The sequence below is a fragment of the Biomphalaria glabrata genome, chromosome 10 (genome assembly GCF_947242115.1).
Source record: "Biomphalaria glabrata chromosome 10, xgBioGlab47.1, whole genome shotgun sequence".
Lineage (NCBI taxonomy): Eukaryota > Metazoa > Mollusca > Gastropoda > Planorbidae > Biomphalaria > Biomphalaria glabrata.
This window is the reverse complement of record NC_074720.1, coordinates 11,682,334-11,697,069: the sequence shown is the minus strand read 5'-3', so window position 1 is coordinate 11,697,069 and position 14,736 is coordinate 11,682,334. Positions and strand designations below refer to the sequence as shown.

Here is a 14,736-nt window from a genome sequence, read left to right as displayed (position 1 = left end):
GACTACATAAATCAAACAGAGCACTACCAAACATTTTTTTTTAACGCTACTATTTTGTAGGATCATATAAGTGATATTCCCGCCAACTTTGCAGATTTATGCGATCTTGTGGAGCTACCATATTCGTTGTGGTTGATTTCAGTTATACGTGGTACACTGGCACGAGACAAAGAACAAGAGTGTGGAGAGGCGGGTCAGGAAAGTTACCCTCTATTGACCAAATACACTTTCTTGTAATAGATCACTGACAATCGACTGAAAGAACACGCGCGTGACTCATCGTCTGAAAAGGGAACGCTCATAGCAGAAGTAGGTGGTTAGTCACAATAGAAATCTGTCCAACACAAGAAATACTTGCATCTGACTCAATAAGTCATACAAGTATTACAGCATTTTCGACATCAAGGGAATGTTCAGTCTGAATTGGGCAAAACTAAAAATGTAATCAAATAGAGCATAGTCTCCAGATATTTCCAAACATCAAATGAATTTATAACAATTAGAATTACATAATAACAAAATTATACTAAGAACAATATACTAGTAAAATACAACAAGATGAATATCGTATTAACATAATAAATACAATTTAAAAAAACTGTAATTTACGCAAGTAGAAAATTGTATGAACAAAATAAGCAAGTATGTTGACAACGGTATGAACAAAAACCAGCCAGTATATATCTTTGCGCTAAAGCTCGGAATCTGTTAATATGTACATTATTTAGCTAATCTGCTCCGTTAATTTGCGGAATTCTTCGCATTTTAGACAGGTAGAGTGGACATTGCGGGCTTCCTTACCATTAAAGTTAAGAAGTTTGTATCTCTCATAGTGTATGCTCCAAAGCATCCTCAGGTGCTCACAATTGTACTACGTGGCCTATGTTTGTGCTGCTGCGATGAAATTGGTCATAAAGAGAAAGAATGTGGCAAGTGTGTACAAAATCTGAAACAATAATATGATTCAGAACAGACAGCCTGATGAGGCAAAGACACGCTTAGAAAAGCAAGCAAAGAAAACGTTTGATGTTTCGAATGCAAGGCATCCAAATGATTTTAGCTGTAGTTCTTAGTAAAACAAAGGATAAACACTGTACTAAAACAGGTATTTTAAAACAATTGTAGGTAAAATCTGAAATCAGTGTTTGCAAAGTGAGAATTTAAAGATAGAAATTGTCCCGGCTGTAGAAATACCAGCAGCAATACAACAATTCCTTGGTTGTGGTCAGGCTCTCAGAAAATGTGACTGCAAATCTAAATGTCGTCGCAAAAAGCAATAAGTGTCATCAATCTACAGGTGCACATTAGTTACATATTAAAGTAAACATAATTTTGCCATGCGATGGGAGGACAACATAAAAGAATGGACGGGCCTGCCATTGAAAGAGGTTCTATCCAAGACAAAACACAGAGTGGAATGGAGAAAGACGGTTGACAAATCTTGCATGGTGCCCCAACGGTCCAACAGACTAAGGGATAGATGAAAGTGAATTCATATCCTTAAAAGTAAAAATGTTTTAAACCGTTAAATTCTTTGTATTGTTGATTCGATTCGAATTTGTTGATTGTTTAATGCATTAATTTGATTATTTAAATATCAATTTAGATAGTAAACGCACACCTCTGAAGATCTTACTTTCCAGTGCTTACTAGTTAATGTTCCAGTTATCTAGGTAATGTGTACATTATTTAGGTCATGTGAGGAAATGGACAATTTTCGGCACAATAACGAATTGCACGAGTCAATCTGCACAGCCCCAAGATAATTCATAGAATTGATGATTTCTGTACTTATGCGGTAAAAAGTGTATGATCCATTTAGTTTTTCATCAGCAAGTGCCTAGTTGTTAATGTGCAATTTATCTTGGTCATTTGCACATTACCTAGGTAATTTGCACACCATCTTGGTAATTTGCACATAATCTTGGTAATTTGCACATCATCTTGATAATTTGAACACCATCTTGATAATTTGCAAATCATCTTGATAATTTGAACACCATCTCGATAATTTGAACATCATCTTGATAATTTGAACATCATCTTGATAATTTGCACACCATCTTGATAATTTGCATATCATCTTGATAATTTACACATCATCTTGGTAATTTGCACACCATCTCGATAATTTGCACACCATCTCGATAATTTGCACACCATCTTGGTAATTTGCACATCATCTTGATAATTTGCACATCATCTTGATAATTTGAACACCATCTTGATAATTTGCACATCATCTCGATAATTTGCACACCATCTTGGTAATTTGCACATCATCTTGATAATTTGCACATCATCTTGGTAATGTGAAAAATGAAACCAAGAGCCAATGAAAGTGACTGAAAAAGTTCCAACTTAAAAGAGAAATACTGATCATCATTTCTACCAGTTTGGTTGTTATTCACAAATGTTGATAATGTTAGACATTTTAGAGACTATAACTAGCACAAGATCAAGATAATAATAGACTCTACAACCCACACAACCCAAACTTAATTTCTAGCAGTTAACTCAAGATCCGTCTCGTTCACACAGAAAATGTATACATACTATTAAGAAAATGGTTCTAATATTTTTTTAGTAGTTGACTTACTTTTTTTTTGTTTTTTTTAGAATATTTGTTAAATAAAATAAAAACGAAATGTAATTGAAGTTAATGTAAAGATAAGCTGAGAACTTTGGTTAGTTTTAGAATGAAATTTAAGGTTTGGTTTAATTGTTGTACCGGGTTCGAATCCTGGTGAAGACTGGAATTTTAATTTCTGGATCTTTGGGCGCCTCTGAATCCACCCAGCTCTATCGGGTACCTGACATTAGTTGAGGAAAAGTAAAGCGGTTGGTCGTTGTGCTGGCCATATGACACCATTGTTAACAGTAGGCCACAGAAACAGATGACATTTAAATCATCTGCCCTATAGATCACAAGGTCTGAAAGGGGAATTTTTAATTTTTAATTGTTGTCAAGGCCACTAAATTTCGCAATTTAAAATATCTATTCGTTTTTCTTCTTTTACGTTTTCGTGCCGACTAAACTGTTCATTGTAAGTCTTAACATCAGTCCTGAACATTTCATATTATGTATGATTTGATGTTTTCTATTCACATCACATAGTGTCCCAATACACCAAAGGTCAAAGATTCACCAAGTTACTCCGGGCTAGAGGTGTTGAAGATATTTGATTTCATGCCAGCACTGATTGAATGAAGGGTGGTGAGTGTTTGATGTGGTGTCCAATCTGCGTCTGATTACTTGTTGACCAACGCAAGACCCAAACATCATCTGTTTCAATACACAGATTTCTCCAGCCTTGTTTTCTCTGTATATGGGGTCAGTCTGTTCAGACACCACAACAAAGTTCCAGATGACCAATAAAATACTTTTCTTTCTTTTATTTATTCTTAAGTATATTTGTCTAGTCTTTGAGTAAGAATCTATAAATCGAGTAATCTCCTAAAGTAATCTTACACACAAAGTGAAAATGTTTTTTGTTTTTTTTTTGTAACTAGTAACTACATATTATCCAACTATAAGTATAAATACATATATATTTTTTCTGTGTGTGTATTTTTAGCGGCCCCCGAATAGACGCTATTAGTTTTGTATGGTATGTCTGTCCGTCCGTCCCATTTTGATCTCGTAAACTAGAAAAAATACAATCCGACATCATGATATTTTAGACCCTTCAAAGTTCTGATGCAGCGGCTACTTTTTTTTTTTCTGAAAACGAAAAATTTAATTTTTAAAAATCAACTATGCCAGCAGTTTTTTCAGTTTAAAAAATACACCACTTATACAACTATTCACTATTAAGAGTAGTAAATATGGATAGCTATTAAGTAAGGAAGATTACTATTTACCGTATTTGTAACACATTTATGCAAAAGGTTTTAGATTTTTGATATTTTTTTTTTACAATTATATTGCTAAGTTATGTAAGTTCTGTCATACTAACTACGATATTTAAAAAAAAAATTACTTTTATTTTTAAAGAGAAAAAAATCTATTTAGAATGCATATAAGTGGAACATAATTTAAAACAACAATTAATAAGTAGTTTTTCATACTATCACAGGCCCATTATCGGCCATGAAACACTTAACTAAAGTAAGGGGAGAATTTATTATTTTTTTTTAGGGAAATGTCTTTTTTTTTTTTTAGGCTTTGAATAAGACATTGACCCTTTACAAAACAATTAGATCAATTAGATAATCATTATATGAAATCAGTTAGGTCAGGTTCACATCGAACTTCCCCTTCACTTTCACCTATCCCTTTGTCTGTTGGACCGTTGGGGCACTACACAAGATCTGTCAACCTTCTTTCTCCATTCTTCTCTGTCATCTGCCTTTGATAGAATTTCATTCTGATATTCTTTATGAAAATATTGAAACCTGCCCTTTTACCTGCCTGGGTGGACCGACTTTGAGTTTAGTCTTTATAACCTTGTTGTATGTGAATTAGACGCGTCACTCACCCCCATTCAATGAGGGTCTCGCAAGGATGTAATTACTGTCTCCTTACCAGAGAGGAAATGATCATTACAAACCGAGAAGTGTACGTTCACTGCAACAAGTAGATTCGTTGAATGTCACTTAGTGCAGGTAAGAGCTATAGAAATATTCATTCATAGCACCAGACACACTGGACATAGTTCGTTGAAGGTGTCACTTGTAGAGTACATTTTGTTTTAAATCTATAAACGTGGCATGTGTTTTCAAACAGTGGTCTGAATCAGATATACGATGGTAACAAAAAGTCTGCGAGGAATGATTACGAAGAAACATGGCCGCTCATATTTATACTCCTAAGTTATTATTTTTGTTTAGCAACATCAGTGAACACACTAGGATTAGCTTATAAGATAAGATAAGATAATTTTTATTGATCCAATCAAATGGAAATTCAGTTTGACTACAATTGATCACCTCCTGTGTAACTACTGTGACAATAACAATATAGATGCAAATACGAACAACATTCACACACGAAACATACACACTCACTCACTCATATTCGTTAATAATAACATTTTTTTTATCTAAACAGTTAATATTCCAAGTTCCTAAAAATTATTTAAATTTATAGGCTCGGAAATGGGAAAGGGGGAGGGGTGTTATAATAGCAGTTAGCTGTCTCCCGCTGGGTCTGTTTCTAATTGTTAAAACCACATGACCAAGATATTACAAATAATTAAAGTTTGTTCTAGTTTTTCAACTCTTTCAACTCAAAGTTTTTTTATTATAAGTTTTTATAATTATGATTAAATATGTTTCGATTAGAATAATACATCTACAAATCTACTAGGAGACTGACCGGTAGAGCGCTAAGCTTCCGAACCGGCGATTTTTAATTTCGGAATCTTTAGGGCACCTCTGAGTTCACCCAGCTCTAATGGGTTCTGACTTTAGTTGGGGAAAAATAAAGGCGGTTGGTGGTTGTGCTGGCCACATGACACCCTTGTTAAGCGTGGGCTACTGAAACAGATGACCTTTATATCATCTACCCTATAGACCGCATGGTCTGAAAGGGGAACTTAAGATTGTGTGTGTATGTTACAGTAAATTAACACTGATAAATCTTGATGAAACTTGACATCAATAGTCCTTACATTAATGCCGAGCAGTAAAATATCTTGGGACTTATGTTCGGGGAAGTTTAAATGATCTGTTTATCTGAATGACCATGGACAGTGAAATTGGTAAGTGGGGGTCTAAAAAAAAGTGTTTTGATACAGTAATTTTAAACATATAGAGATATTTACAAAGCTGATTCTTAGAGGCAAACATATACCATTTGTTCCTCTCAGTGTTACAAAATAATTGCTTAGAAGTCTAATGGAAATCCTAAGTACCATACGCCTGTCTGGTTGACACATCAAACTTTAAAAAATTCTATGCATTTAATGATAAACCTAGCCAATGTTCTCAGGGGTAAAGGTCAACAAGAATCTTCAGACACATTTTTTTAACATTTTGAACAAACAAAAAAAAAGTAAATGCAACTCACGTTTTGTATTCAAGTTTTGGAAAAATAAAAGTTCAGATGATATTGTATATAAGCAGCTAACAAAGATTCTTTCCGCCAAGCCAACAATACTTTCATATACAGTTCAATGAGTGTGTGTGTGTGTGTCTATGTTACGAGGTAGCTGAGAATTCTCTCATTTCAACACAAAATAAATACAAACATGCCCATCAAGTTTGAGACGTGGAAGAAATGTGTAGACAGATTCATGAAAATACCTACATTAAGACATATGCTGGAGGCTAGCAGGAAATAAGGAGAAAAACTCCCAGCCGATAAGTCACTCATTGGGAACTAAGTCTTGATCAAGTCACTTATCGGGAACTAAGTCTTGATCAAGTCACTCATTGGGAATCAAGTCTTGATCAAGTCACTCATTGGGAATCAAGTTTTGATCAAGTCACTCATTGGGAACCAAGTCTTGATCAAGTCACTCATTGGGAACCAAGTCTTGATCAAGTCACTCATTGGGAACTAAGTCTTGAACAAGTCACTCATTGGGAACCAAGTCTTGATCAAGTCACTCATTGGGAACTAAGTCTTGATCAAGTCACTCATTGGGAACCAAGTCTTGATCAAGTCACTCATTGGGAACTAAGTCTTGATCAAGGCAATCATTGGGAATCAAGTCTTGATCAAGTCACTTATTGGGAACCAAGTCTTGATCAAGGCAATCATTGGGAATCAAGTTTTGATCAAGTCACTTATTGGGAACCAAGTCTTAATCAAGTCACTCATTGGGAACTAAGTTTTGATCAAGTCACTTATTGGGAACCAAGTCTTGATCAAGTCACTCATTGGGAACTAAGTCTTGATCAAGGCAATCATTGGGAATCAAGTCTTGATCAAGTCACTTATTGGGAACCAAGTCTTGATCAAGTCACTCATTGGGAACTAAATCCTGAGTAATGCAATTCATTTCATTCGTTCATCTATTCTATTCACTTTGTGAAATCAAAAGCTAATTTACAACGAATGATCCAGAAAAAAAATCTTAATTTAATGTTCTTTATTACAAGAATCTGACTAGATCTGAGTCCATGAAAATAAACGAGTTTCATTTCTTTCTACTGCCATGCATTCCCTCCTGTTTTCTTGTCTTCCCTACCTCCTATTTGGTTTCTTTTACAAACTAATCAAGTGAAGGCACTTGGATCAACGTTTAAGTTGAGAAATAAAACAACTTAAAGTAAAATCAAACATTTTCCTCACTGAGTGATTTAAAAAAAAAAGAGAAGATAAAAGATGAACGGTTCTCTTTCAATTCAAAGTCTCCCGCTTCAGATAGTTATAAGCATTCAGGAACAAGACGAATGGGGCACTGGCATTGAGTTTCAGAAACACACACACAGGGAAACCTATACTTACGGACAAAACTAGTAAGCTTTTGTTGTTTAGTTATTTGAGCGAGAGAGGGGGGGGGGATCTAAAAAAAAAAGAACTTAACCTGATTCACCATGAAAAAATAAAGATTAAGAATTAAGCGACTAAGTGTTTGTTTGTTATTTTTATTAAATTTCCCATAAAAGATTTTTTTAAAATCCATACAACTAACATAGTTCACAATAATGGCTTTTGTATTCTTCTGGGATGTTATGCGATGTTTTTGGCGCAGCCGTTTTAACGTGGTCGCTTTAGCGCAGGACGCTATGGCGCGAGAAGTTCTGATAATAATTAAATTAAACAAAACTTTTATAAATAAACATGTTTTTCACTATAGTACACTATAGTTTATATAGTATACAATCTGAACTTCATTTTAAGAAAAAAAGTTTTAATAAAGTTTTGATTGTTTCGTGAATAAATTTCGCGAATTATGACCAGGTCGATTCCCACCTAATACCACGTTTTTAAAAGAATAACTTTGAAACTAATAATATTTCTCTATATATACGCCCACACATGCATAATGTCATGTAATTAAAGTAAATGATGCTAAAAACAAGCACATAGACATGCATCAAATGATGGCTTAGATTGGTTGATAGACAACCCAACCCACACTAGGATACAAAGTCAGAGAACAATAACTGCACACTATCTAGTGGACCAAAACGAACTATTGATCTTCTCATAAAAATTGATTAGATTGGTTGATAGACAATACTTAAAACCCAATCCATACTAGGATACAAAGTCACAGAACAATAACTGCACACTATCTAGTGGATCAAAACGAACTATTGATCTTCACATAAAAATTGATTAGATTGGTCGATAGACAATACTTAAAACCCAACCCACACTAGGATACAAAGTCACAGAACAATAACTGCACACTATCTAGTGGACCAAAACGAGCTATTGATCTTCTCATAAAAATTGATTAGATTGGTTGATAGACAATACTTAAAACCCAACCCACACTAGAATACAAAGTCAGAGAACAATAACTGCACACTATCTAGTGGACCAAAACTATTGATCTTCACATAAAAATACGTCTGAATGCAAACATACGTACAAAGCAAACCTATGTAGGATTGTTTTGAAAGACATTATAAAATGTGTCGAAAACATTTTATGTCCAGCGCTGGGCAAAATCGAGATGCTTCGCTTCTGGAATTACAATTATTTAACACTAGCCGGATATTACCAACGGCTTGCGGGCCTTAGTTAGGGTAATACTGATCTAGTGGATTGGATTGTTTCTTATTTGGCCACGAAAATAAAAACAGAGTGTGAAAATGAGTTTACTCGTTTAGCCTACATATTCATATGATCAAATATAAATACCAGAAAACGGATTTTCACGATTTCTTAAAAAGTTTAATTTTAAAAAGTTTCTTTAATAGAGATAAATTTAGGTATTTTTTGGGGTAATTTTAGCCCCCCCCCCCTTCCCACGTAGTGAGTGTGACATGCGGTCACCGACATGATCTAAGGAACATTAATGCCAAGTTGTATTAAAATTGGTCAAACGGTCTTGATTGCTATGCGGGACACATACATACATACAGACCTACATACATACGCCTTACTTTCTGCTGTATATATTAGATAATAACGTAAAAAAATCAAAACAAAATACTTTAATGATATTAGGTATAAGAGATTAGGAAATTTGTGGGTATAAAATCTCTATCACAATGGAGCAGACGGTCGTCGAAGCCGCCACTGAAAGCCGGAAGCCCGCAGATCGTGGGTGAGCACAAGAATAAGGAGACTGTTTCGTGACGAAGTTGGACACGCAGGCGTCACCTTGACCTTCCCACATGGAGGCCGTTACACGAAATGTGACTTTTATGACGTCTGTATCGGAAGCAGACCCTAATGTCCCCGTGAGACGCACTACATGCTCATAAAAAGTCTCAGCTGGTCTCCCTCGGTGGTGGGGGATCAAGTAAAGAGCTACAATCAATAGAACCAAGTGTGAGAGATAATCTAGGAGAACACTTTGGAAGTAGATGTGTTTCTACATACTTTGAAACAACAAACATTGGCCTTGCTACCAAACTTCTCCTACATACAGTTTGATTACCCAGTATAATAAAGAAGCAGTAGGGGAGGGGGGAATCCAATAAAGTGATAACCTAACTATGGCCCGAGAGCCATATCCGACCGGTGGCAAGGAGCTATCCGCCGCCTGCAGGCTGTTTTTTTCTGATTCTGCCCACAATGTCAAATGAAGCCATCGGGTTTTATTTCAATTTTTTTTTTCGATTTTGCGGCGATGCTGCCCGAATGTCGTAAATATATAGGCCCGGGCCCAAACACAACAGATCCAACATGGGCCATAAAAAGACGTTAGCGTGTCCCTTACAACACTGTTCCCCCTAGTCTCATTGGCTGACCACGTTCAGGCTTGGGGTGGCAGAAGGCACGCAGACATGGTTCTTTCCCTATGGAGGCACTTGATTTAGACTCTAAAAATTCGGGATGTTATTTAAAAACATATATCAAATATAAATTTCTGAAAAAAAAAAAAAAAAAAAGTTCGCGTCTAAGTGAAAAACAATATTGTTTATGTTTATGAGCTGAATATTTCGAGACTCCTCCCTTACCCCCTCGCACTAATCAAAAGTACACGCATAGTTTTCTTGCATAATTTCAAACATCAAAATCTAAATTTAATTTGCCTACTTGGAATCACTAGCTACAAATAAAAAAATAAATATTTTCCTTATACAGCATATTCACTTGAGATTTATATATATTGTAGTTTGGACTGATTCTAGAGTAGAGTTGATTAGAGTAAAACCTTTAGTAAAATCATTAAATTTAAAGATCCTTCAGAATAGAACATTAACGAGCAAAAAAAAAAAACACAACTTTTTTGTCAAAACAGAGATTACCTAACGGAAAGAACCGCAGGAATTTATCTCAAGATGTCAGGGTTTAGCTCCCTTTCTGCTATGTAAAACAACATTAATTAATTAGTACTAATTGATTAACTAATTGGCAATATTTTTTTTCCCTTCGTGTATTGTCATCGACTATGAATAATTATGCGAAATTTCCACTTGATCCGAGAATGGGAAGTAATAAGGAAATTAAATTCATATGTATACATCCACATATCTCATTAAGTAGCACTTATTCCTCTTATTTCGATATCAAACGAAATGATTAATTACCAATAATATATTAACCAAGTGGTTTATTTCTTTGGATTGATTCATGTTTTGTCAGGTATAATTGTGCAACGTTTCAACTTGATCCGAGAACAGGAAGAGGGAGAAAAAACGTTCAAACCTTTTACCAGACAGACAGAGTTTATCTAAGCTTTGTAAAAAGTAAAGTAGCAATTATGCATAAAACACTAAACCATAATCTTCAAATACAAAACAATAAAATACTCAGACAGACAGAAAGGTAAGACATATGTACCAAATGCTAGGACGAATTTGTACAACTACCCCTTCTTCTTTAGTGCTATTAGAGCATGGAATGGGTTGCCTGAATCAGCCAGGAAAACCAACGACTTGGCAGATTTTAAGTCATTGATTAACATGCATGACTAGATTGACCCAGGGACACGCGTAGGACGTAATCATCTTTTTTGGAAGTAACGTCTGTACATTTTAAGATAAGTTCGGATTGATATATAGAGTCCTGTTGGGACTGGTATAGAGATAGTTCTGGCTAAACGTCTGGAAACTATCAGTGTAAGACGTAACAGGAATCAAAGGTTCAAGAGGAAGAATCGTGAAAACAGTTGGAATGAGATGACCTTTTGGAACAACTTCGTTGATAGCATTAACTAGTGGGCTAATTTGTTTTCAGAAATCAATTGAATGGCTCTACACAAGATATCATCTGTTTGGTTTTTTACAAGAATAATTAACAACATATTGTTTGAGGAGAGTTCTGAATTTCTTTGGTTGCATTAGTACTGGCTGCCTTTTCATCTTGTACAATGTATTCTGTGTCAACTAGAAAATCAATGTTGTTGTTTTTAAATGGATCCATCCATACAAGAACACATTATGCATTGATCCACGCCAACGTATTGTAACACACACACATGCTCCCAGTGGAAGGAAGTGAACCTTCCTGAAGTTAGGGAGAACCCATTTAAATATTTCAAAATGTTATTTTAATTGGTCAGCCTCCCCCCCCCCCTTTTTTTCCCCATTGCTTTTTTTCCTTTTTAAATTGATTGACTAAAAGGGATAATGAAACGCATTACACGATATGAGATATGAGTTAACGCAACAACCAAAATTTAAACAATATTTAAATAATACAAAGGAGAGAGAAGATAAATGAATACGAAACATGCAAAAACAATAATAGAAAAAAAATATTACAAGTTTAATTAGTAATTGAATAACCCTTTGAACCAGAGCAGTACAGATGACTGATAACTGCTTTTATTTATTTGTTTATTATTTTTGTGCGCAGATGACATACTAGTGAATAAAACAATATCTAATGTAATCAGTACTTTATAATTTGATTTTGATTTGAGGCACATCGGCTCTTTATAATTATATACTGCTTCAAGTAAAGGGAAGCTGGAGCTTCTTCAAGATTGAGGATAAGCACAAAGCCCAATATATAAATATAATACTACTCCATGGCCAAAAATTGTTTGTAGCTCTGTTTGATGGCCTGCTTCTGTTAAATGTTATTGATTCTTATATTTTAAATTTACAAAATAGGTTGATAATGCTAAAGGGTAATGTGTAGATCCATTTATATTAATTATTCTCAGCAGCAGTAAAAGTTCATCAATAAAACTATAAAAAAAAAGTATTCATGTGTACAGACCTACTGTTACTAGTTTGTTCTAGGCTCATTTCCAGTCAATGAATATTTACTCAAATAATATATTTGTTTGTGTGTATGCGATACCTAGGATCTTTCTGTAGCATCTCATTTCCATTGATAGGATCCTACTCTCTAGTTCTGCAGTCAGTGTCTAAGGTTTGCAAGTATATAAGAATGTGGTCATGGAATTGAGATGCTACAGAAAGATCCTAGTTATTACATACAAATACTGCATCAAAAGAGAAAAGATTCTAACGAAACAGGATTAATGCAGCAATTGGACACCACAATGACCTTCTAACTACTGCCAGAAAATGCAAACTAAAACTCTGGCAATATCACAAGATCATCAGGGCTAGATAAGACCTTTCTTAAGGGAACAGTACTAGGAAAGAAGAAGAGGCAGACAAAGAAAGCGATGGGAAAAAAAACCATAAAGGAATGGACAAGATTATCTTTGAAAGAGATTCCATCAAGCCAAAAGACAGAGAGGAGTGGAGAAAGATGGTCGAAAGATCTTGTGTGGCGCCCCAACGGTCCAACAGACTAAGGGATAGGTGAATTTAAAACTTAATATATTTGTTTTAAATATAGTAATATTGATGTGTAAAATTATTTTTTTTTTTGTTTTTTACTTTCATCCATATTTTAGAAGTAATGTAAATTGTAACTATACAGTGTTGAATTAACAACATTACTAGTGATATGCTTACTCATCACTAATACAAATATATATATATATAGAAAAATACTTTTTTTTTTCAGATTTAATGGCCTACTAATTTTGTATAACATGTGACAGCAACAAAAGTAAGTCAGATTTAAAGATTTTTCCTTTAAAGTGAGAAGTATCTTGTGTCATTGCAGAAAGCACCCAAAAAAAATACACAGAGGAGAAATGTGCAACTATAAAATTTGAATGAATAGATTGGTGCTTTTTTAATAGATACACACATTTATGGATAGATATTGTACAATCATATAGTTTGGTATATATCTCATGAGTCAAAGTTCTTCAGATGATTTTATAACTCTTCACCTATTTAATAAGACCATTTATGCTTTAATTATTCATTATGTAGTGGGATCAGATCATGGCAAAAGAGAGATATTCTGAGTGATCCACACCTCCAATAAAACAGATTGTTTTATTTGCTACACAGTAAATTGAGTAAATAGCAAAAGAGATACCTAGAAAATAATTCTGAACTTAAATAAAACAAATTCTATTTTATTAGCAAGGCAATTGAGAACATACACACACAAAAATAAAGATAAGTGAGAAAAAGAAAGAAACATTTTATTTAAAAACCGGACACAATAATTTGGATTTTACCTTAACAGAAACACGACTGCAAACTGCTTTAGTAATCCTAAGCCATGTTGGTAGTTCTAGCAACTGTGTTAGTATATCCTCATTGAGTTCTAAATTAGAGAGATCCCCTTCCCCTCTCAGTGTGCTCAGATTGATTTTATCTGCTGATAAATTTTTTGTGAATCTGAAAAAACAAACAAACAAAAATAGAAACTATGTCTAAAATATTCATGCCGAAACACATGTACTAGATAAAGTTACAAGTACATAGTATTCAAGATAACCAAACATCAATTATGACTAACAGTATTTAAAATAAAAACATAAAAAAAAGTTTTTATCTGTTTCAATAAATTATACATTATGTATTAAAACTTTCTGAATCGTCATATAATGTTTTATTTAGAGTACTTTATACATTCCATACTAACTTTTAAAGGGGATATTAAATATTCAATGGTCATTTTTGCATTTATATATTGTACTGTACAGTACCTAAAATCAGCTAGCATAAAAGAAAGGGGAATGATTTATAACGCCTTAATATAGTGTAAAAGTAAAGTAAATTATCCTCTTCAGAACTTGCAATCTATAGGGCAAATGATGTAAAGGTCATCTATTTATATGACTTATAATTAACGAGGGAGTTATGTGGCCAGCACAAAATCAAAGTATACTTGGATCAGCATTTTTGCAGACAGTGCACATATTTATCCAAGAGATTTTATACTTTTTCAGAAATGAACAAATTTTGTCAAAAACATCACATACACACAAAATTCGATGATGATGTGGCTCTTCTTGCATCTAATTTCACATCAAATTTTGTACACCAGGTTCATTTTAATTTTTTTTACCCCCTAAGTACTCACTAAGATAATTTTTTGACAGATTTGCACCTAATGACCGCAACTCATGAAAAACCGCAAGCTCTATCAAACCTTTGTATTTTATTTTCGGCATTTCTTTAAAAACCCCAGTCTAGTTAGAATGCTTTTATAGAAATAAGTCACAAATACCATATTATTAAAGCAATTTTTTTCTTTTTCCCTAAGTCTACTTATTTTTAATATGCCTTACGTTATTTTCACTTCCCTTAAGACACGATCTAAATAAAATACAAAACCAATCCTAATAGCATCAATAAGATAAATCTAGAGACTTTTTTTCTTTT

The 14,736-nt window shown here is 34.0% G+C and overlaps 1 protein-coding gene across 4 annotated transcripts in view; it reads right to left on the bottom strand.

Annotated features, from left to right (window-relative positions):
• The window catches only part of LOC106071746 (bridge-like lipid transfer protein family member 3A), a 94,141-nt gene that overhangs the window by 77,823 nt on the left and 1,582 nt on the right, over positions 1-14,736 (bottom strand). For all 4 annotated transcript variants that reach the window (XM_056043360.1, XM_056043363.1, XM_056043361.1 and 1 more), the window contains exon 2: positions 13,584-13,746. In XM_056043360.1, coding sequence (XP_055899335.1) covers positions 13,584-13,746 — 163 coding nt within the window. The remainder of the gene's footprint in view (positions 1-13,583; positions 13,747-14,736) is intronic.